Source organism: Apteryx mantelli, chromosome 5 (assembly GCF_036417845.1).
Source record: "Apteryx mantelli isolate bAptMan1 chromosome 5, bAptMan1.hap1, whole genome shotgun sequence".
Classification (NCBI taxonomy): Eukaryota; Metazoa; Chordata; class Aves; order Apterygiformes; family Apterygidae; genus Apteryx; species Apteryx mantelli.
The window spans coordinates 57,322,493-57,345,812 of NC_089982.1; the positions used below are offsets into that span (position 1 = coordinate 57,322,493).

General features: G+C 41.6%; 1 protein-coding gene across 1 annotated transcript in view; it reads left to right on the forward strand.

Annotated features, from left to right (window-relative positions):
• The first annotated feature begins 3,885 nt into the window (after positions 1–3,885).
• SCFD2 (sec1 family domain containing 2) overlaps positions 3,886–23,320 on the forward strand; it is a 221,082-nt gene continuing 201,647 nt past the window's right edge. The window contains exons 1-2 of the mRNA XM_067298058.1: positions 3,886–4,675; positions 12,365–12,533. Of these exons, the coding sequence (XP_067154159.1) occupies positions 3,886–4,675; positions 12,365–12,533 (959 nt within the window). The remainder of the gene's footprint in view (positions 4,676–12,364; positions 12,534–23,320) is intronic.

Genomic DNA, 23,320 nt, shown 5'->3' on the forward strand with positions numbered 1-23,320 from the left:
GCCCCGCAGCACCGCGCGCAGGCAGCCGGCGGTGCCTCGCTCCCGCTCCGTGAGCGGGACTTGGCCGAACGCACGTGCGGCCCCGTGCCTCGCTGCTGCCAGGGGACGAGCGTCGCCACGGGGGCAGCGCGCAGCGCTGCTTCTGCTGCCTGCTGGCCTCGCTGGCACCTCGGGGGCTTTTCGGTGGGAGGTAATATCCTGGTTTAACAACGCTTTATGGACTTTTCCTCCGTTAATTACCTTTTTTTTTTTTTTTCAAGCCCCAGTAAGAATTTAACACTTGCCGTGTGCGGTGACAAAAAGTTACAGTGTCATTATGCATTTCACAAAGAAATTGCTCCGTCTTAAAAGCAGTGGGAAGTAGCAAGCCATTTTTATTGATGGATTGTTCTCTTTTCATCTGTGAATATTGCATCAACAACTGTAAGATTCATTATAAAATCTCAAGTACCAAAAACTGTGAAAACAGGTTTTGACCAGTTGTATGTACAAATGGAGCCTTCACTGTCTCAGGATGCTTGTGAAACCTGAAAAAGGACCCCCTCTTCACAGCAGGCCCACCTGTGAAAAAACAGACTAGAGGGCTTGACTGTATTATACACATACCACAGCACTGGGGGCAAGGGAGCCAGCCTGTTTGAACTGGCTACCTGGAGGACCTTGTCTTAAAGTTTCTCATGTGGCACAACATTTCAAAGTTCATGTGAATAAACTTCACCTTCTCAGAAGGGATTTTTTCTCCCAAAGTAAATTTTAAATGTTTCAATGCCATGTACAGATCATGAATGATATGCTACAATTGGGTAGGATTTTTATCACGCAATTTTTTTTTATATGAGTGGAATCAACAAAGGTGTTTTTGCTCTAAAATATTTCTAGACATTTGTTTATCATAAAGCAAATTTATGAAGTCATACCTCTTACAGAGTATCGATATTTTTCTTTATTTCCATTCCCATTTTGTTTACTTGACCATTTAACACTCTTCTGACCTTAGCCCTACATTACAAGAAGCAGTAGAACTGTCTACATTTTGTTTCTTTTGATTGCGCAGACACAAGGAAGAAGAAAGAAAGTAGTTTTGTGGAAAACACCACAAATACCGAGAGAAATCAGGAGTAGGTGCAGAACACAGAATCTCTTTTAAATATGTCATACAGATCCACAAAGCGATTTTGCTCACAGAATACCTTTAAATGGACATATTGGCAGGCTGGTAGCCATGTAAGAAAATTCATCTGAAAAAATCTCCCAAGCAGCTTGAACAGTGGAAGTCCACACAAAGCAAGGCTAAGGGGCTGACAGCTGCCAGTCCCCCCAACATTCCCAGGAAAATCTTCGTCCTTCTTTGGCTCTGGTTGGGCAGAAAAGATGCTCTGACCCTGTTTTCCGTTTTGCTTCCAGAAGCAGAGTGCTGGGCTAGATGGCCTTTTAACTTCCACCCTAAAATGTTAGCAAACCCCATCAGTCCCATCAGTTCCATATATGCCTCTGGAAAGGACCCTGCAGTTTCTTCTTACTGCTGTGCAGAAGGACTGCAGGAAGAGCTGGAGCCTGAAATACAGGCTTCTTCCAAGATCCCAAGTAAATAAGAGCTTTGGCTGAGGACAGAAGACAGCTCCTTTGTAAGCTGCATGTAAATCTTGACTCATGGGTTACCCTACAGAAACGCAGAACAGCATTTCAAGTGTATGGGAAATCTTTAATACTGATTTTTTTCTAGCACAAAAGTTTAAGATTTAAACATATGATAAAATAAGCTATAAAAACTACTAATATAAGTTTGCTTTGTAATTTAACCACTATGCTTTACACCGATTGACCTCATTTTGTCTTCTGGCTAGTAGTCTTTTTTTTTTTTCCCCAACACTGGAACTAGTTGCAATCTATACTGTATTTATTAAGTAAAAAAGCTATTTGTTTCCTTGAAAGAGCATCTGCTGCTTTGACTGTAGAGCTGAAAACAATTAAAACTTTTTAAAACAAGACAATATCTCTCAAAAGTTGGACAAGCCATAACATATCTAGCTTCTGTCTGTGGCACTCAGGCATAAAGCAGAAGCTCAGAGATATTCAGAGATAATTTTGCTTGTGTATAAGCCCAGGGGCTCAGTGGTTAACCATCACCAATCCTTTCTGGGCATTCATTTTCCAAATCAAAATAGTCCAGAAAGCTATGATCTTACTTTTTTTAAGCATCATGAAGTTTTATACCATAAGGTCAAAATAACAGATTGGGTTTGGAACAGCACAAAGTTGGGATTTCGAAGAGGCATCAGATGTAAGAATGTGCATGGGGTAGACTGGAAGGAGAGAATTTAATTTCATTAGTGGAAATCTAATGATTCCACATTAGTTATGTTTTTCAGCATTCTGAAACCAGCTGAACCAGCAAGAGACCTAAGAAGACCAGTTGAGATAGCAAATGGGGTAATAAATCACTTAACTTTTTGTTATGGCTGATAACCCCACTAAATATCAGAAAAAGTATCCTCCTATTTCTGTGCTAAGGAGGTTGCTCAAGTGAAATACTATGTAGAGCACTGATCTGCAAGTGTGTGAACTGTCCGTTCTCTAGGGAGAAGAAACTTAACTGCAGATGCGTATTATGGCATTTTTCTAGTTAGATTTGAAATTCACTTTGCTATCGAGCTTTTTAAAGGAGAAATAGATTAAATTCATTTGCTAAATGTTTCCAACTGTATATAATAAAAGCTGAATATAATAAAAGAGAATATTTCTTGTTGCTAGATCATGAACCACTGGATTAGTTAATACTAATACAAGAAATACAGAATTACAGGGCAGGGAAAGGTGATGGGAAGTTTCAGATTTCCAGTGCTGTACGTTTTAAAAAGGAGCACCAAAATGGTGGTTCTCTCAGTGTAACAAAGATACTGATCCAGCACAGTAGTGATCCTGACGTATATGGCCCACTGAATTGTCCTTTTAATATTTACCAGTAGCAAGACCAAAGAGGCGTCTAGCCTTATCAGTGCTTCCTGGACTACAGACTGCGGTATAGTTCTTAATATAGACTGTAGACTACAGAAAGCCATAATCTCACAAACAGCTTACATTGACAGAATTTGGCACTGCCACCAAAAAAAAAAAAAGGAGGGGGCTACCCTCTCATCTCTCAGGGATTTATTGCTTTTGCTATCACAGTGTTCATGTGGCCAAGTAATAAACCTAGACTGGAAAACTGGCTGAAGTTAAGCCTTGGGGAAAAGAGTAAAAACAACCCCCCCGAAGAGATAACAAAACCACAGACTGGGTTGATGAGTGGATTTTTTGGTAGATGTCTGGGCTAAAGCATCTGGCCATGACCACTCATTCCTGTTCGTGTGCCATTCGCTTTGCTGTGCCTTCACAGCAGTGGCCGTGCAAAGAACTACACGGGGGAAATGGTTTACTGTAAAATAACCTATTTACTTGGGGTGTTGTTTGTTTTTTTGATTTCCATCTCTGCCAGGTCTGTCCCTCTGTCTGCTCTGCTTGTGCGGTCGGACATGCACCTCTTAACCTCGCAAGAGACACTTTAATTCTCACAGCCCGAGCCCGGTAGTTTGTTTCCCGCGAGCCGCCCCCAGAGGACGGGCCCTCCTCCTCCCTGTCGCTGCCCGGGGCTGGCGAGGGGGGCGGCGGCACCGACACGGCTGCGGCGCCGCCCCGGCGCCGCTCCCGGCAGAGGCGCTGCCCGCCCTCCCCCGGCCGCGGCCGTTACCACAGCGCCGCGCGGGGGGCGGGCCCCCAGCAACGGGCGCTGCCCCGCCCCCGCCCGCGGGCAGCCAATCCGGGGCCGCCTCGCCATCCGGCGGCGCGGGCGCCGCGCGGCGGCACGTGTGCGGTGTTGTGGCTGTCAGCGCTGCCCGCCGCCCCGCCATGGCGGCCGCCGCCGCCTCCGCGCCGGATGTGCGGGCTGCATGCCGGCAGGCCTGGGAGCCGGTGCTGGCCCGCGCGCCGCGCGCCGTCGTCTTCCTGGACGCGGCGGCCGCCGAGGCGCTGCACTGGGGCGGCGGTGGCGCGGGCCGGCTGCTGGCGGCGGGGGCGCTGGCCGTGCGGGCGCTGCCCGGGGCGGGGACGGCGGCGGCGGCGGCGGCCCGCGCCGTGTTCGTGGTGAGCGGGGCGCTGCGGGGCCGCGCGGCCGCCGCCGTGCGCGGCGTGCTGGGCCTGGGCGCCGTGCGGCACTGCGCGCTCGTGGCGGCCGGCGAGGCGGAGGGCGGCGGGCGGGCCGAGCTGGAGGAGACGCTGCGGCGGTGGATGGGCGAGGGCGGCCGCGCCGAGGTGGTGCTGCAGGCCCCGCCGTTGCTGGCGCCCGTCTGGGCGGAGCTGTGCCTGGCGCCCGGCCTGGCGCCGCTCTTCCCGCCGCTGCCCCGCCAGCGGGACCGTCGCGGCGGCGCCCCCCGGGCCGGCGGCGGCCCCGGCGGCGCCGCCGGGGAGCTCGGCCTGGCCGCCGTGCCCGCCGAGCTGCGGGCGGCCGTGCGCGCCCTCGTGGGCGGCCTCGACGCCCTCTTCGCCTCCCTGGGTCTCCGGGAGGAGAGCTTCGCCGTGGGGGCCCTCGGCAGGGTCGTGGCCGCCGAGCTGGCCAGCTACGCCCCGGCCAGAAACAGGAGGAGAACTGCCCCCCACAGGGCCTCCGTCGTCTTCGTGGACAGGACGCTGGACCTCGCCGGTAAGAAACCCGCCGCCGGCAAGTGCTGGCGTCCCTGCGGGCCTGGCTGCTCAGTGGGCAGCTTCTCGGATGGCTGCCGGAGGCCCTGAGGCCACGTGTCACGCATTGGTCTCAGTGGTTGTTTGCGTCCCCTTGCTCTGCAGCATGTCATGGACACCCAGAGCAAAGTCTCTGCTGGAAATAGGGGGGTTTATTTCTGTCCTTTCTGCTTTGCTCTGAGCTGGAGACCTTAGTTATGCCCAAGTGTCGGTTCCAAGGCGTGAAGGAAATGTTCTGCGGGGTTCAGTTCATGTTTTGTGGATTATTGTGAACTATTTTTCTGTGTATCATGCTTACCACCCTTTGCCTTATGTCTGTATGAATAGGTGTGCACTTGTATGTACACTACCTAGACAGCTCTTTGTGTTTGTGTATGTATGTATACATAGGTTTATTATACTTGCCCTCTGAGTGATGCATGCCCTTTGAGGTACATGGCTGGCACCTTTAACTCGAAAACATTATGTTTCGATGAAAACAATACAGAATTGTTTATGCAATGTCCCTTCTGGGAAGCAAATGTAAGCATGAATCATATGGTAATTTTAATACTGTCAGTTAACACAGAACTAGTGCAAAAGCTGTGAAATTTAGAGGGTGATATAAGAGTCCACTTAGAAACTAGTAGAAGGAGAATGTCTTAAATAGTAATCAATTTGTAAGCTAATCATCCAACCTAATGTCTTGTAAGTTGGTAAGATGTGAAATCAAAAGGACAGAAAGGGGAAGTATGAAAGTTTGTTTCACTGTTTTGTTGAAAATCAGACAGTGAAAAGTAAATAAAAAGAGCAGCATTTAAGTTATGAAATCAGTTGTCAGGAGGTGGGAAATGGCAGGATTAAATTGTACAGGGAACCTTAACCTCTTAGGCATAGTCAGCCTTTGATATACTCTTTCCCCCCCCCGCTCTGCCTGGAGGGGAGTGAGTGTTGTCTGTAGAGTTTCAGCCTTACACATTATAAAAGGTAAGACTTCCTATTTGCAGGTTTGTGGCTTGGTACTGGCAACTGAGCCAGGCGATTTCTCAAGCTATGATATGTATTTGTGGTCTGCAGGGTAAAAATAGAGCAGTATTGTTCAAGTAACAGCCAGTTGCAGGTGAAAGTCTTTGAGGTAGACTTCCTCATTTGGGGCTCATTTAAAACCTTTTAAATTGCCTCTCTCTGAAGATGAGGATTTTGGAGGTGATTTGTAAATATCTTACTGATACCTGAATCTTGTCAAACATGTGGGCTGCAGATATGAGAAATAGTTATGTATCCATGAGTTATCGTAATGCTTTCATACTCCAAACTCTTCCACAAAAACTGGAAGGTTCATTAAGTATAGATGCTGGGCTACTCTTTAAGTCACACTACTTCTTCAAACCAGGTGCCTTTGAAAGATGCTGAATAGGCTGTTAGGAGGCAAATGTTTTCTAACTTGGAGACCTGGATGGAACACAACTTTAGAGAAGCTTTAGATGATGTCTAAAGGAGTTGTGTTAACAAATTTCTTATCTTTGGCTGATGGTCCACACTTACTTAGATGAAGTAGCACAGACTGACAGTTTTCAGTGGCACCAATTGACTTCCAATAGTAAAAGTCAAAATGTCTCAAAAATGCCTTTTCTGGTGCCACAGGTGCAGACAAGTGAACTATGGGAAAATACTGGTATTTAAATAAGTATTAAGAACTTTCCACTTTAAAGAACAAGCTACAGAAGCATTTATAACATTTTTGTTAGGAACCTCCAGTGCCAATTTCAAGAAACCGTATTATCTTTGCTTTGATATTTATTTTTAATTAAAAAAAAGAATTAGCAGTATAGAAAATGGCAAATTTTTCTATCCAAAATTCAGAAGGCATCTAATTGACTGCTTCTAGTTTCTGTGAACCAAAGAATCTTCTCTGAAGTATTATTCTAAAATTTGGATTGAGCTCTATTGATTGCTTTTATGTAATCTCATTTTTTTGTTCATCATTACTTATGTATGCTGCATTTAATGAACAGAATGGAAAATTCTGAATTAAGATACATAATTCTCACTTTTGTTCTGTATAACATAGATTCAAATAAACTGTAAGAGGGATCTTTTTGTGGCCTCCAGTCTTGCTCTTTCTCCCATCTGCCCTGTGATCTCATAAGCTTTGCTGTGTTAACTGCACAATGGCGTGGCTTTGACTGGGGATGGCACAGAGACTGCCTCCTCCTTCAGTGTAGCATAGGGTCTTATGGATAGACCACTGCCCTAGAAAGTGGGAAATGTGTTTTTATCCGCTGCATGCATCCCAGAATTAGCAGTCTGTGATTAGTTCTTCAAATCCGATTGTTTAAAATTTTGTCACTGATGCTGCCCCACAACTTTGTGTATGTTTAAAACTGCTTTTGTTTGCTTACTTGTTGTTTTGAAGTCCACTGTCTTTGCTTTGAAAAGCAGAATAAATCCTCCCAGCTGGAGTGCTGGTCTAATAAATTATGCTGTTTGAAATCTGAGTTAACTTTGATACCTTAATTCCTTTTTATTTTTCTTCCCAAGTATTTGCACCACTCAATATTTGGACTGTGATATCATATTCTAACCCCATGCTCCTTTCATATGTTTCTTAATCACCACCTTGCCAGCATTCACACCTCTTATAAAGCATTTTTTCCAGCTTCCCAGATTCTTTTTCCTCTGTGAACTTGTTGATATCTTTCAGATACTGTTTTCAGAACATTCAAACAATTGAACTCTTTGCAGTCCCTGGGTACTTTGCAGTAACTGGGATATAGGCTCTTGTAAGCACAGAAAATAGTGAGTTCTCTGCCCACTGGGTGCATGCAGCTGACTGAAATGCGTTATAACGAACAAGCAAAAGAAGGAAAAGAATGAATAGCAGGGAGGGGGTGGTGCCTGTGTAACTACTAGGTGATGCATAGTTTTGAATGATGTTCTTGTATGAATGTCATGGAAGTTGGTCTAGAATTGGTCTTTCACTGCCTTCAGCAGTAGCACTTTTATCTTCCCCTAGCATTTTGGCATGTGTTGGTCAAAATCACAGGAACGTTTGCCCACAGCCGTACAAGATTGCGGACTCAGGTTTAACTTTCTGTATCATCTTCCTTAGTACCATCCAAGCATCTTCTTTTCATCACACTCTTAAACAGGCTGTAATGTTTTCAGCCTTTTAACAGATATGAAAAGCACAGTTCAGGGCCTTATCAAAGAAGTGTAGATACTTCCCTTTTAGTTCCTTGGAGCAGCCAAGAGGGTAGGGACAGGACTTTTTTGTCCTACCACGTATCCTATTCATAGAGAAGGATAAGAGTAAAAACCAACAAAGGCCTATGTCTTGTAAAGCCTGATTCTGATTAATATCCATTTGGGGGTATTTTTGCTTAGAACTATTAGTTTGTACTTGTCTGTAATAACTTTTCTCCTTATATTCTGTCATGTTTCTAATTTTGTCTGCTTTATTCAAGTTTTCTCATGTCTGCAGAATCTTCAAAGTTAAAGCCATTGATGGACTGACACTACTGTCTTTTTAAATGAAACAATAATGTTTGTCTTCCTTGAATGGTATGTCATGAGGCCTTGAAAACATAAATTCTAAGGGCTATAAAGTACAGTAGTCCCCTATTTATGAACAAAACTGTGTTTTTGGCACAGAAGCCAACTGATGTTTAAATTATTGTGGTTACATGAGGTTGTAGACATCAGGTGTAAGGATTGATAGAAGCTGAACATTTTCAAGTGGTGTAAACACCACTATTGTGGGTCAGGGTGCAGACTTGGCTATAATGTGGCTTGCAAAGATTCTATTTTTATGCGACAGACACACAATTTTTATAGGTTCTTAAATGCTTCAGATGTTAAATTTGTTACAGAAGCTTTAGAGAGATAAGCAAACTAACAGAATTGGTTTTGCATATTTAAAGAAAACTTCAAGTGGTTACATGACTGAAAGGGACTTGGAAATTACATGAGCCTTAAGCAGGTGCTTAAGTGTTTCTTATCTCCAAATTTACTACTCTTTACACATGTCCTAGCTTGCTGATTGTGAGAGATGGGGAAACTGTCTTATATTTTTATGGCAGCATTGTAATGCTGCTGTGCTTGGCTATGCTATAGGACTTTGCTCTCAGCTTCAATAGCCAGCCTAGTGGGACAGATAACTGACTGCTTTGTTGTTCCTTTGATGTCTGTACAAAGGAGTATATAGATCTATATTTTGGCAAGGTGACAAGATGTTCTAGTGTGCCTTGAGTGCCTGCACAATGGTTCCGGGGAGTATAAAGGCTGTTTTCCAGCACCGTTCTACAAGGTCAGTTTAAGCAAACTCTAGAGGAAAGAATATGGAAGAGCATTGCTAAGCTTTGGAACTGGAGCTCCAAATATCCAGCTTCTTCCAGGGGAATAGGTGTAAACATTTCTGCTCCCTCCAGTCTCTGGTATTTTAAACCCTGTTCTCAATAAGGTGATGCAGTGCCCAAGCAGGTTGCATTATAGGAGTAGTTTCAAAAGAGTCCTTTAATGTAAAGTCTTCCTAGTGATGATCTTATTCAGAAAAGTATTAGGTGAGTGCAGTGCGGAAACATGATGAAAACTGAGATGGGTTTGTCCCCATATGTTTCCAAGATCACTAGTCCTACACTAATCCTCCACAGAGCAGTTAAAACAGCAGGTGTTAAGGGTTGATAGTATGAACAAGAAGTACATTGCCTGCTGTTTTGGTTCATTTTCATTACTGTTAAGCTACTTACCAATTTATAGAATTCAAAGCTTGACTGAAGGAGAAGCCACTAGCTTCTCACGAGCCATGGAAGTTAGCTGCAATAGTTGTTGGATAACGAGCAGTGCCTTTGTAGGAGCACTGCTTTCTAATTCAAGCTCTTCATGTTAAGTGACTGCCTTCAAAGTCTTCCCATTGCACAAGCTCTCATGTTGCTTCTGTAACATAAAGAATCTGCATTTGCTCCTTAAATCTCTTGTTGTTTTTCTACCAGACAGTAGAGCCGGAGGAGAATTTAAGAGCTGGTGACCAAGTAGCGTGGTATAGGGCTTGTAAGGGGCTTAGGAAAGTACTTTCTTGTACATGCCGTAAATGCCTTTTTGGCAGGGGGTGGGGGGGGGTGTACAGAGGAGAGGGGAGTGCAGTGTAGTTAATGAGTTTCTGGCTGCTGTTGCAGACTCAGCTGTCTGACAATTGTGACAGCTACAACCTGTATCAAATCTCATGTGCTTTTTGTTTGTAACTCTAATGAGGAGATGAAGTAAAATTAGAATAGCTTTATACCTTAGATTCCCTGTATCCTCAAGGCTGGATACTAACCTGGCATGAAGACCACTCTTTTGCATTAGTCAGATAACTTCTTGCTGCTTCAACACTTGATATGTGTATGCATTGACAGCATTAAAGTTGTCAGCTGCCTTGAACAGTGCTGGTCATGAGAAGTTGTTGAGCTATTGTTTACTATTCTCAAAATGATGAGAAGAGAGTCTAGAAAACAGTTCTATACACCCTATCAAAATCAATTTGCTGAAAAAGTGACTGCCTTTTACTTGCAGTCCTCATCTCTTGAGGTTCTACAAGGCTTAACTTTGCTGCTAGCCTTGATTGATTTACATAGTTGGTCATGGGTGAGAGTAGTTTAAAAGCTGAAGGAGACCTTTTCTGATTGATCAGAAGAGATGGTGCAAAAGCCATTAGCACCTGCTGGCCAGTGGGAGTGTCAAAGGAGTAGCAGTGATGGTGAAGACTGAGATGGTATTGGCTGATTGTGGAAGCAACTCAAACAGGCTAAGATTTCCCCCCCCCCCCCCCCCAGTCAAAGGAGAAAGGAAGGATGTTAATGATTAACGTGGATTTATTTGCATTTGAAGTGTTTCTGTTTTAGTTCAATGTCTTTTCTAGCTAAATGTCACTTGCATGCAGTAAGTGTGGAGAGACAGGCATTGCTTCCAGTATGTGGGGGTGGAAGTTTAGAAGATTAACATCTGTTTTCCAAGTCTGTAACTTTGCGAGTGTTGATAACTGCAGTGTGGCTGACAAGTGACTGACCTAGTAAGAAGAATGTAGGGATTTTGGAGAGCAGATGGCTTAAGGAGCTACAAAGACAACCTAGTTCGTTTCATCTGTAAGTCAGTGGTCTAAATCTGACTGGGGATGGTAGAAAAGAAAGTTACTGCCATTCTGTGATTATTAGAATCTCTGGTGAAACAAACTGGTAATCTCAATCTAGCTGAGCAGCCAGGTGTCCACACTGCAGTATCACCACATGCTAGACACATGTGCTTTCCTTGCTTCCTCTGGACAGAAGACGTTGCCAGCAAGGAGTTTGAACTTGCTTTTCCTCTCCTTTTTCATCCTTGCTTCTCTCTTTGACTTTTGCAACAAGTCAAAATAGTTGCTAAGCATGAGGTGGTTTTATGGCATTGGACACCTGGCTGCTGTCAACTTACTCAAGACAACCTTCTATTTAATGAAGAATAGTTAGCGATCTGACCTCTCTAATGTTCTTGATGTAAGGGCTTCCTTTGCATTTATGAAGGGTATGAGGTTAATTTCACTGGTTGAAGTAGACCTGCTCTGTCTTTTGGGAATGATCAAGAGTGAGGACAGATAGGGTCTGTGTTGACAGATGTTTATGGAATGGGACCACAGCCTGAAACGTCTTTACTGCCTTTCAAAAGTGGCTCCAAAAGCCTCCTTTTCTTGTAAGTAGGGCCAGGAGAACACTACCAAGCTCAATAATGGTATCTGGCCCTGTGGTGATAGCTGGACAGGAACTAAACTTCTAGCATTTGAATACTTTGATCATGTTCCTGACTTAAAGACAGTGAGGTTTTTGGCCCTCCTCTCCAACATTTTCATCTGTAGTATGGGTCATGTTTTTCTGCTTGGGCTTTGCTTGCAGTCTTAATATTTGTAAGTTGGTTGTAGTGCCCATCTTTAGAGTTGTTCAGTGGAGGTAGAGCATGTGTATTTGAAATGAGGAGGAATGAAGAAAAAGTGCCAGCTGAAATTTGGAATTTCTCATGGAACATGGTCAATTGACATTTTACACTATTTTAGTCATTTCATGTTGGTTTTGATTACCTGTGCTGCCTTAGGCCACATAGCAGAGATGACCTTGATGGCGGCATGTTGCTAGTAACTTTAATATTCTGCCAGCCTATCTGGGTAGCTATGTATGCAACTTGCATACAGCCCTTTAAAGCACAGTCATTTAGATTTTTACTATTTTAGATGGAAAAGTGTAGTGTGTGTGTGTACCTATGTATGAAAGGGTGTGTGTGTATATATATATATATATATATAATATAAAGTTGTTTTTTTTCGCCTGCTGTTTTTTAAATAGCTACTGTAAATTTTCTTTAACAACTTTCTTATGCATTTTGCATATTTAAAGTACAAAATCAGGGAATGTCTAACAGCTGTAAGGCTAAGCCTAAATTATGCTTTTTAAACGAATCCTTCTGGAATGATATCAATAGTTTTAACTTCAGACATTCCAGTGCTTAATTTTTCTAGCAAAATATCTTTGAAAAGATAAATGTCATCTTGGTGTTATGACTGCCAGTCTCGTTCTCCCCAAAACATATGGTTATTGTTTTGCTCTCAATTCCTTGTGCCTTTTTTCCTCCTCGTTGTCTACCTGATATTTTCTTTTTAAATCTTTTCCAGGAGCAGTTGGTCATCACGGTGACAATCTTGCAGAGAAGATACTTTCTGTGCTTCCCAAGCTCCCTGGGCACAAGACTGATGTGATGGTTAACATGGTGGAACTCACTGCACTGCAGATTCCAGATGAAAATTGCAGTGTTATAGCACCTGGCTGCTTAGCACAACCAAAGTAAACATCCTTTTTTTTTTTTCTTCATTTTTTTAAGATGTTGGGTACGTTTGTTATTTTGGCACCAAAAAAAAGGAACAAAGAACAAGGCAAGGTACAAAAATCCAGTTTACAGGAGAAACCCATCTGGTCCTAATTCTGCTGGAATATAATCAGTTTGTATGTGTACATTAAGTGATTGAGCCAGATAAAACTTCCCAAAATGGGAGAATCTCAGACCTTTTTTAGACTTGTGTTGTTTAAACTGCTGTGGATTATTGTAATAGAAATCAGCACAGATTAAACCCCAGAACTTTCTTGTGATGTTTTCTTCTGCCCAAATAAGAGGCAGGTCTTCAGTGTGGCTTTCTGCTCCCATAAGTCTCTTTTATAAGGTGAGCTGCTTGCTAACCTCTTGTTAGAGTACCTGTTGACTTAAGGTTTTATCCCTGTTTTCAAACATGACATCTGTGGAGGAAGATAATTAGGAATAAATTGAGGTACACGGACTGCTCCATGAAGGCCTCTGATTTTTGCTTAAACAAGGACAGCTTAAAAGCAGTAATTCTGAACAATTATAATTGGCTCTGTATAATTTGTTGCTAAGACTTCGCTTGTAAAGTGCATCTGATTTGATATTTCAGTTTCTAAATGTAATTATCTGAACTGAAATTTTCCTAAAGCTTCTGTTACTATGCAGAAAGCAAGAAATACACCAGGTGTTGGTTTCGCTCTGCAAGAAAAATCTTGCTTAGCAGAGTGCTGTAGAAATTCATATGGTGCAGATGAGTTGAAAACGTCTCACTGTGCCATAACGTTCCCTCCATGTATTAGAATGTATTTTTTCAAAATGGGACATCTAATGTTTTTATTCTGGTTTGACTCCTCTTGGTGCTTCATACCTGCTCTGCATTCCCAATCCCCTCCCACCCCCTCCTCCTCCCCCCAAAAAAAGATTTTGCAGAAAACTTTCCTTTATTCCAACATATGGCCTTTATTTTATGAGAGCCTTATGATCCTTTGTCATCTTCCATCTCCCACACATGCAGTAACTGGTCCAGTATCTAAGTTTCACCTTGAATAACTGTCTGCTGGAGAGGAAACATTACTTCATATAGGTGGACTCAATTGTAAGTTAGTGCCAGGGTGGCTAACTTTGAATAAGTTATGGTTGTCTTTTCATTGGCTGCTTTCCAGCTGATCGCTACAGTAGAAGTGTGATGTCCTCAAGGTCTGTCTATACAGCAAAATTAAGATGTTGTTGTCTATGGTAGACATGCTGTGATAGCTGCTCTTTGTGCTAGCTTTGATTAGCTACCAGAAATAAATAAAATTTCTGGCAAAGTGGACTAGAGGGAAAAAAAAAAAGGTATTTAATGTCCTAAGACTGCTGACCTGTGCTAACACTCCATTATTCCTAATGTTATTGACACTGACGAGATTAAAGCTAATGCTAATATGCCTTCCTGTGCTAGAGTTGCGACTTCAGTCTTCTCTGTAGTCACGTTTCTAGGAACAGGCTGCAGAGTTTCCTTGTGTGGCTAATGGCATATACATTGAGGTTTATTTGCCTATTTACTAGCTAACGGAAGTTGCCTCTGTTACTAGTACAGTCAGTTAGTTATTTTGCAAAGTCTCCTATAGGCAGAAGTTAAAGAGCAAGGGGAGCTGGATATAGGGTGATCAACTGCTATTATGCAAGTGCAACAAAGTTGGATGGTAGCAACTGGTAGTCTGGTAGCAAGGCAGTTTCTTACCACACCAGTCTATAGCAACGTTTCCATAATAACCTCCCTCTGCAATGTCATCTTATTTGAATCTGTATCGCTGGCAATTTTTAAAAACAGATTAGGCAAACGGCAGTCAGGAGTGGCTTAAATAAGATTGATCTTGCTGGGGAGCAGAGCAAATGGACTCTCAAAATCTCTTTTACGATAATGTATCTCCATGTTGCTTGCAGCTGAAGGAGTATTGCATGCCTGAGAAGACAGTCTCCAAACCAGAATGTGGTTCTGCACTCTTCAACCCTGTGTCTTTCATTTTTCCCTCTAACTATGAAATGATTAGAAATAGTTTCTGATTTAAAATAGGCATTTCCAAACTCTGTTAAGACAGTTGCTGAAGAGTACCAGAATCCATAACAGTGTCTGAATGGGTGGCTGAAGGTTGTAGCTTCTGTTCTGTTTAAGACTGTGTTCTTAGTGTTGGATTATCAACTCAAGCATTAACCATCTTGACTAGTATAAAATGGTTGAAGTTCTTCTGAAGCACTGAAATGGATTTAAAATTCACACCAATAAGTTCCTGTGTCAATGATGCTTCCAGTTCTTCATGAACATGGTTATTGCCATTGGTAGCAGGCTTGGAAGTGTTTGTTGTAATTGAAAAGGTAAGCCTTGATTTATATTTGTAAATGATGTGTGGCAATGAGTATTCCTCTGCTTGTAAATTTTCTGTTTACTCTGGCAAGTGAAAGTGACAGCACCTTTTTTAGAGAAAGGATTAGTAACTTCATTTGCACCCAAGTGAAATATGGGTGGTGGGGGGGGGGGGCAGGACTCTTCTACATGATATCTTCTGATCAGAGAGGCCACATGTTGTGGTATTTCACAAACAGACTTGCATATTCAGAATATTTTTCAAATGCTTTTGTTATTTTCTCTTGAGTTAATATTTGAGCATGTTGTGGTGGAGAGACAGCTCTGCTCTCTCCACACAGCTTGCTATATTTAACTTTTCTTATGGAATGCCTCTCCAACAGAAACATCTGGGCTCAGTTACAGAGTTAGCATACAGAATTAATGAATAATTTATGGCTGGTGTGGTGAAATAAAGCAGGGTTCTTTCCTTAAACCTAAGGAAATAATGGGCTTCTTTAAAGATTTAGATGAAAATGTATATGCCATATGCTGCTTAGGTTACTGTACTTTGAAGGTGCCCTCTCCATGAGGAAAAGAATTTCTAAACAAAAATTCCCAACCTATTCTAGATTTCTTAGCTTTGTTAGTATTAGTAGCCTCAAAAATTTTGTGGAGCAGTTGTTTGCCGTACTATAATCACAGACACATTGCTGCTCCAGTGTGAATGTTAGTTGAGAGTTATGTACTTTGATAATTAAGTTTCTAAGTATTGTATTCATTTTAATATATAGATGGAGATATATATATATATTTAAAGAGTGAAACTATTTATAGACATAAAACAAAAACATCTACTCTGAGCCAGAACTGCCTGTTTCTGATTAGAAATCATGATAGCCACCCTGTCCTTTCGAACAAGTGATGCAAAATAGGAGTGGAGATTGTGAAAGCTTAATGGTGGAGGTAATTTAAAAAATTTATATTGATTGCAGCTCCCTTTCTGGTCTTTGCTTTTTGATAACCCAATAATATTTGGAGGAATGTTTCCTTTTTAACAATTTTAGCTGAACTGCTAATTTTAACTATACACTAAGTGGCTTAGTGTATTAGAAATTGTCTGCTTGGATGCACATCAAGCTGTCAGTGGCTGTGATCCATGTTGTCCATTTGCTAACATACTTGGCTGCTTTATTTCTAAAAGCACCTATCTTGCATATTTAGGATTCATATTTTCTCATGTAGAAGCATGCTGCAGTAGGTACTGTGTTTATCCTGATGGCAGCCTGCATTACGCTCTTCTTGCCATCTTGCGCGCGGGAGCTGAGATGCTAAGGGACACCATGGCTTGCTCAAGCAGGAAGTCCGGGTTTAGATTGCTGCCTCCTATCCACAGGTCTGTGCTGTGTGAGAACAAGGAGTAAAGAGTTACATGGTACTGAATTGTGGGCAATTGAAGAAATGTGTATGTTTGTTCTTTCTTAATCTGTTCTTTTATTACCCAAGAACGCTTTTAATGTGCTCTCATATTTTGCTGAGTAAACTGAGTACTAAATTTGTTTACACACATTTCAAGAACTTGCTGAATAGAGATTGTTTTCTTACTTGCTTTTCCACTCTTACTTCCTTTTCTCAAATCTTTGGAGTCTTTAAGCTTCTCAGAATTCAGTGTGGTGATAAAAAAAATCTCAGAAAAAGGCCAGATTTCCATTTTAAAATATACTTTTTTAATGTAATATACAATGAGCTATTGAGTTCTTAGGGCAGGCATTTTTCCATAAAAATGCAAAACTATAATATACATTTCATGTTTGGGCTGCTATGCCTAAAGCAATTCAGTGAGCAATGTAGCTGAGGTGTCTAGGTACTTTTGACAAAGCAGTTGGGGCCACTAAGTCATCTGGATTGGCATTGGGGAAAAAGTAACAAGTTCAGAATGAGGTGATCTTGTTGATGGGTGTGATTCAGAAAACCTTGATATGGAGGCCAGATATTCAAAACATGGCACTTGCAAAATTTTTTCTTTGGTCTTTATATGAGAGGTGCAGGGAGAGCTGTGCTAAGGGGAGAAGAAAGTTCATTAAAAATTAGAACAATCCTTGAGATACAGTAGTAAAATTTCAGTGTCTCATGTTAATGCAAGTTGAAAGTGCCTATCTTTTCTGATCCTCCTTAGTTTTGAGGTATGTTGTTATTTGTATTCTGAAGCAATTAAGTACTTTCTTTTAAAAGTATTAGAATTCTTACAATTTAACTAGGGAAGAAAGCCCCACTCTACATCTGGCTTTATTCTTGTGCATGGTGAAATGATGCATTCTAGGTACTTGGGGGACTCGGAAGCCTGAGGGTAAAGAAGAGGTGGTTGGGGAAGGAAGTGTCAAGGAGACCTGTGTTCCAATTCCAGCTCTGCTATCTACGTGCTGTATAATCTTGCAGAAGAAACTTCATTTCTTTCTACTTCTGTTTACTCTTCTATCCTTGTCCAAGGAACTTATCTTTAAACTGGTAAAATAGAGAATTTCTCAGGATACTCGTTTGCAAAACAAGTGGCAGAAAATTTTGGGTTGCAGCTGGGATTCTGGTCTCTGGGAGAGTACAAATAGTCATCCAAATGATTACATGGGCAGTAAGAAGGTGTCAGGAGAAGCAAAGGCATTTGTTCTTTCTTCCATACTGTGTCATTCCCACTCCTACCTGCAGTGGTTAGCAGTACTGGCAGCGGGTGCTGTTCTGAGGAGTTCTCCCACTACCCCTTTTTCCTTGAGCTAGTGGAGCAGCAATTCTAATCATCTCTATTTAATATGCCTGCAATGGTGAGTTTTACAATCACATGTGTTGTGAACTTAACATATAAGATTAGTTGTACTTATATGGCAAAGTAAAGAGGAATAAGAATTAAAACTGGAAAGGAGATGGTCTCTTTAAGATGGGTAATAGGTTTATTTCAAATTTTTGACTGTATTTTCTTGCATTTTACTGGAGAACAAGCATCAGAGGGATATCTAACAAATAGAGATGCTTTTCTTAACACTGAATTAATTACAAACTAAGTATTTTGGGAGTGGCTCTTGGGTCTTTCTTAAGAATAAAAAGTGAAATGAAGAATATTTCCTTTATGTCACCTGTAGATACTAATTTGAAAAAAGACTTTTTTTACAAGCGTAATAAGTTTAGAAAAGTTTGCAAAAAGAAGGTTATTTGGAACTGTCTTGTCCTTGGATGAGCTGAGAACTTATGGCATAAATCAGAATGATTTTACTTTCTGGGTAAGTAACATTAAAGAGGAAAAATTAATACTAAAGTAAGAAAAGCCAGATGACATGTGAGTATTTTACTTAGCATTCATTGGGAATATTAGCAGGGAAGAAGAATAAATCAAAACAGTGGATAGCAAGGCTCCTCAAAATGGAGAGAGGGAGAGTTGACTATATCTGTCGCAGTATGTTGGTAGTGCTTGAGCAGCAGGGTGCTGCTGGGGCTTCCTGCCTGCGCAGGCTGCCTGAGTCTCCCTGCTTCTGGGGAGCCCCCCCGCCTTCCCCCCCCCCCCCCCAGCAGCTTTTCTGCTGTTCGATGCTTCCCCCTGCCGGGAGCTCCGGTCTCCTGCTTTCCCTGGGGCCTCCTGCCTCTAGTGTTCGTGCTGAGCTCTGCTCTTGAGGTTTAGTCCGAGTCCAAACTTCACCCCCAAAACGAAAACAAACCTAAACACAAAAAACACCCTTTTCCCATCTACCTTTCTGAACAGGGCAAGCAGCACTGTTTTGGAGGAGAGGTGGTCTTAACTGGGGGGTTTATGATAACAGAGACTTCTCCATACATTAGGAAAAACAATAGTAACATTTCCCTTCCCCCGTGACAGGAGAAGTTTCAGCAATCCCTGTGTTTCTAGAACTCATGCTGTGCATCATGTTGTGATGTCCATTTCAAAGGAGGTTAATTGGCTTTATAGGGCTTTTTTTACGTTAAAATCCTTTGCTTTTTCAGCAGTCCAGCCATGAGATGCTTCTCCAAAGGGCAGATCAGGAAGTTAGGATGCCCCAAACATTGCAGTTCCCCCAGTCCTGTTGCTGGACTGGCAGTCTTCCTGCTAGCTGTTTTATTTTACTCGTATGGGCTCAGAGCACACTGCAGAGTGGAGGCCTATTCATAGTTTCCTTGTTGTTTGAAATTTCTCAAGGCATCTTCGTATTGGGAGTAAAGCCCTGACTGCATCAGCTTCTGGGATTTGCTGATCAAGACAAGCATTCCCCTCATGTCCTAAGCAAAGAAAGGAGGTGCTTTCTGCCTGCTTTCAAACCAAACTGAATCAAATGAACATAGTTGACTGTTGCCACAGGATAAGATGAACAAGTTGATAAGATATATTGTATCTTACAATAAATGTGCATTATTTGCCTAGATCCTTTCAACACAGGACCTCCTTGAAAGGGAAAAAGGGTGGGAGGGGGTTGTGCAGAGGGTGGAAAATTCTAGGAAGAGTTCAAGATCGCCTGCACTATGTAACTTAGGGCACTACTAGAATACCGCACTGCTATTTTGCAAAACCTCACTTTGCTGCAGTATTTAGTTTGTTGAAATAAACAGCAAAGGAATTGTATGAGGATTTTTCAGCTCTGAAAATGTCTTGCTTAATAGGTGCCATGTTTTTTAATCACCTGCTTTGACAGGCCCGAGAAGCCTCAGATGTTATCTTATAGATAACAGGAAGCTTGGAGCTTATTTTCCCTGAGATAAAGAATGTTTTGGGCTGACAAACTCTCAGCATCAGTTGAACAGTTCTTCCTTATCTGTGCCTCTGAACCTACAAAAAGGAATTCTGGAGGTTGTGGCAAACTTGTTCTTGAAGACTACTCCTTTTCCTTTAAGGACATCTAACTGCATTGTTTGTTTGGGCTAGCTAGGGAAAGTTTTCAGACAGAATTCAGACTTTTTCCTATGCCCTCTAATAGCCACATAGCTATCCTTAGAAAGTGTGAGGATCAAAAGGTTCAAGAGTCACAGTTACCTGTAGAATCTGTTAATTGAAAATGGCAAAAACAAGAACTCTGCATGCTTAATTTTTAAGACACAGATTCTTAGTTCTTCTGGAGAAGGATTCCCTGTATTTCATATCTGTACAATCTTCTTTGAGTGCTGTCATTAAGATCCAGCTTTATGGTTTTCCTTGTCCCATTGAAGGACACAATACATTTGAATGTTATCCAGATGTTGTCCAAGCATCAACAGGTCTATGTGTATTTGTACCATCAGTTGGTCAGCATAGCAGGATTGCTTCCTTGTCTGTGAGGAAATTCAGTGAGTACAGTCACTGTAAGTAGTTTTGCATTGCTCCTTGCTCTACAGTCATGTTCCTTGCAGGGTGTGTTGAAGGACAAATCTCTTACAGAGTAACTAGCAGAAAGAGTAACCACTGATGCCTGCAGTCAGATAGGACAGAAAGGATGGACTTTATGTTGCTTAGGGCCAGAGTTGCTTTTTTTTTTCCCCTCCATCTGCATCATTTCTTTCAAAATGACATCCCTTCCTAGTTACCTTAATGCTAATGACTTTTATTTGTGAATTTTATGATTTTTTTTCCCTTTGTAAGCTTGCAAACTGATCTTGGTGTAGCAACAATGCTTTTTCCTGCAGATATATTCACAGTTCAATAGCAGGAAGACTGTGTCTGTTTAAGCAAACTTTATGAATTTCCAAAGTGGGCTCCAAACTTTCCTGTTTTAGAATATGATCTCCCAGTAACTATTTTTTTGGCTGATACTGTGAGATTTTTCTGAGAGTAGCTCTCACTCTGCTTGGCCAACTGCCTTAGAGTTTGCCTCCTGTATGACCTGAACAACGAGGTTTTAAAATGCAGTGATATGCATTGGCCTTATTACATACTGTGGAATTACTTGTTTGCTCTTTAACCATAGTGCCAGAATGGAGACTGATTGAGTGACCTGGATGGGTGTTTTAGTTTATCATTCTCAAACTATAAAGTAAACCTGCTGTATCTTACAAAGGAGAAAAATAAGTCATAATAGACTGATGAGAAGAACAAATGAAAACTTCTCATTCTGATGAGGAATCAATGTTTGGGAAGGAAACGGCATTATCTGTTGGCAATAGGTTTTGTTGCAAGTTTTGACTATATGGCTGAGGTTCTTTCAAGATTTTGAACTTAATATGAAACAGGAATCAAAGCATATGCAGGTTAAATTTTATGTGAAGTGAACTACTTGCCTGACAGAGCTTAAAGATGCCTTTTACCCTGGAAAGCAGAAATAATTTGTACATAGACAACTACTTCTTTCTTCTTATACAAATAAATTCTTATAAAAATCAATAGTTATATAATTTATCCCAAAATCCTGTCCCCCATTCTGTTATTTAGCATGGCTGTTTGAGGCTCTTTCTTTTTGTAGCCTCCCCATATTTTTCTCCATGTCCTTCTGAATCATATTGGCGCATGAGTGTTTTCCTCTTCCCTGTTCTTTATTCACTTTTTTCCTGTTCATTTGTTTTCTCTCTGAGATCACTCTCTCCCAAAGGTACATGCACTTTATGAGGAACTTATATGCTCTGAAATGCTTAGTACTTACGGCAGTAATGCAGTTAAATCTGTTTCTGTCTGTGTTTTCCAGCCAACCCTATGTTTTTGCATCCTTTTTGCCAGGTACGGGTCTTAATCTTGTCTTTTAACAATGCATTATTTCTGAAACTTGAAATTTCAGAAGACCTTTTCCAGGTGTCTTCTGAAAAACATACAAAATCATTGGTTTTTTTGGAAAATTGCTTTTTATGCATGCAGAATTTGGATGAGAATTTGGGGCTCTTTTCTTCTAACTTCTGGAAAAGAGTTGCCTTCTCAGTCCATTGCAAAGATGCGCTCCTCACCTTTTCAGGGTGTGGAGAGGATTCCTTGTTTATCTGTATCCTTTGAATAGTGGTTTTCTGTTTTGCTTGTCACTTTGTTTGGCCACTGAGAGGAAGAAGCAATGGCTTCATAGGTATTTGCTACTGCACAAGTATCCCAGACCTTGCTGGTATCTGAGTGAATTAGCTTTCCAGTGATCTCTGATCTTTGGTTTGCAATTTGTAACGGCTGGCTCCCGCACCCACTTCTCTTCATGCTTGCTGTTTTTCTGGAGTGTAGCATAGCGACACTGAAATGGGTTGGGTTGTGTTGCGTTCATAGCTGCTCACAGTTTCAAAAGCAGTAGTGAAAATTGACCAAACCAAGGTGGTTTTTATGCCTTGATTTACAGAGGCCTAGTCTTTCAGCAGACTCTAGAAGGCTGTGCTACACTGAGTGCTACTTAATTTCCATCAATAGGAATGTATTTTCCAAAATAATCTTCAACTAGGAAAGATTCCCATTCACTGTGGGAGGAAAAAGTTTTAAGACTCTATCAAAATCTCTCCATGACTATACTTATTTAAATAAGCAATGAGAAAAAGAAACCTGTATTGAGCCATTTTCAATTACTAGAAACAGCAACAGAACACAATGTTTACGCTTTACCTGGAGGTATGAACTCCTTAGGAAAGGGAAGTTAAACTCAACAGAGAAAGCTGAAACTGGGATATGTAGCAGCTTTAATGACACAGGAATATGTCATGGCTTTGAACATGCTTTGCACAGGCCAGAAAATACCATCAATGATAAAGTTAATTTTGATTATAAGGAGGAAATGTTAGGGAGGGGGGATTAGCACCCCATACACTTCTTATACAAGCCCTTTTTTGGGAGGAGGAGACAGCATTAATATTGAATAACAACAAAAAGCCATCTAAAATCCAGAGATCTTGGATTAGAACAAAATTATACTCTCCTTACTCATTCTGTGGTAGGCAGAAGTATATCAGGGAGGGGTTGTGAGAAGCTATCCAGAAGGGTGGGTGAACTTATGCAACGTAGATAAAGTCCTTATCTCTTTCTCCTTGACAGATCAGCCAGAGTATGGAAATAGTTATAAAAACGAAAGCCTGAGGCTGAAGCTTTATTGTTTCTGAATAGCTGTCAGTTTTTGAAAACTAGAATTGGCCATATTAGGTTTGTTTGAGATCTGCAGAAGTTAAGGCTCTAGGTTTGTATTGAAGCTATGACAAATATTCTACTTTGAAGTAAGGAAGGGAAATAAGGAAGGCATCCAGGGCCAGGCCCTCAGCTGGTCTAAATTTGCTTTCACCAACATACTAGCAGAGAATCTGGCCCTGCCTGTTCAGATAACCTGTCCTTAAAATGTAAGGTCTGCTTCAGATTAGGTTTTTTTACTGTTTATTTTGGTGGGTCTCTAACTCTGTATTTGAATACTTGTTCTCACCTCGTAAAGAGAATATCTCTGAATATTTTAACAATTCCGTGCTATAAAACTTAGTAAGAAATTATTTTTGTGATAACCGAGTCACTTGTTTAAAGGATTGTCTTTCCCTCTATGATGAAGTCATATTCCTGTACATTAAGCCCTCAAA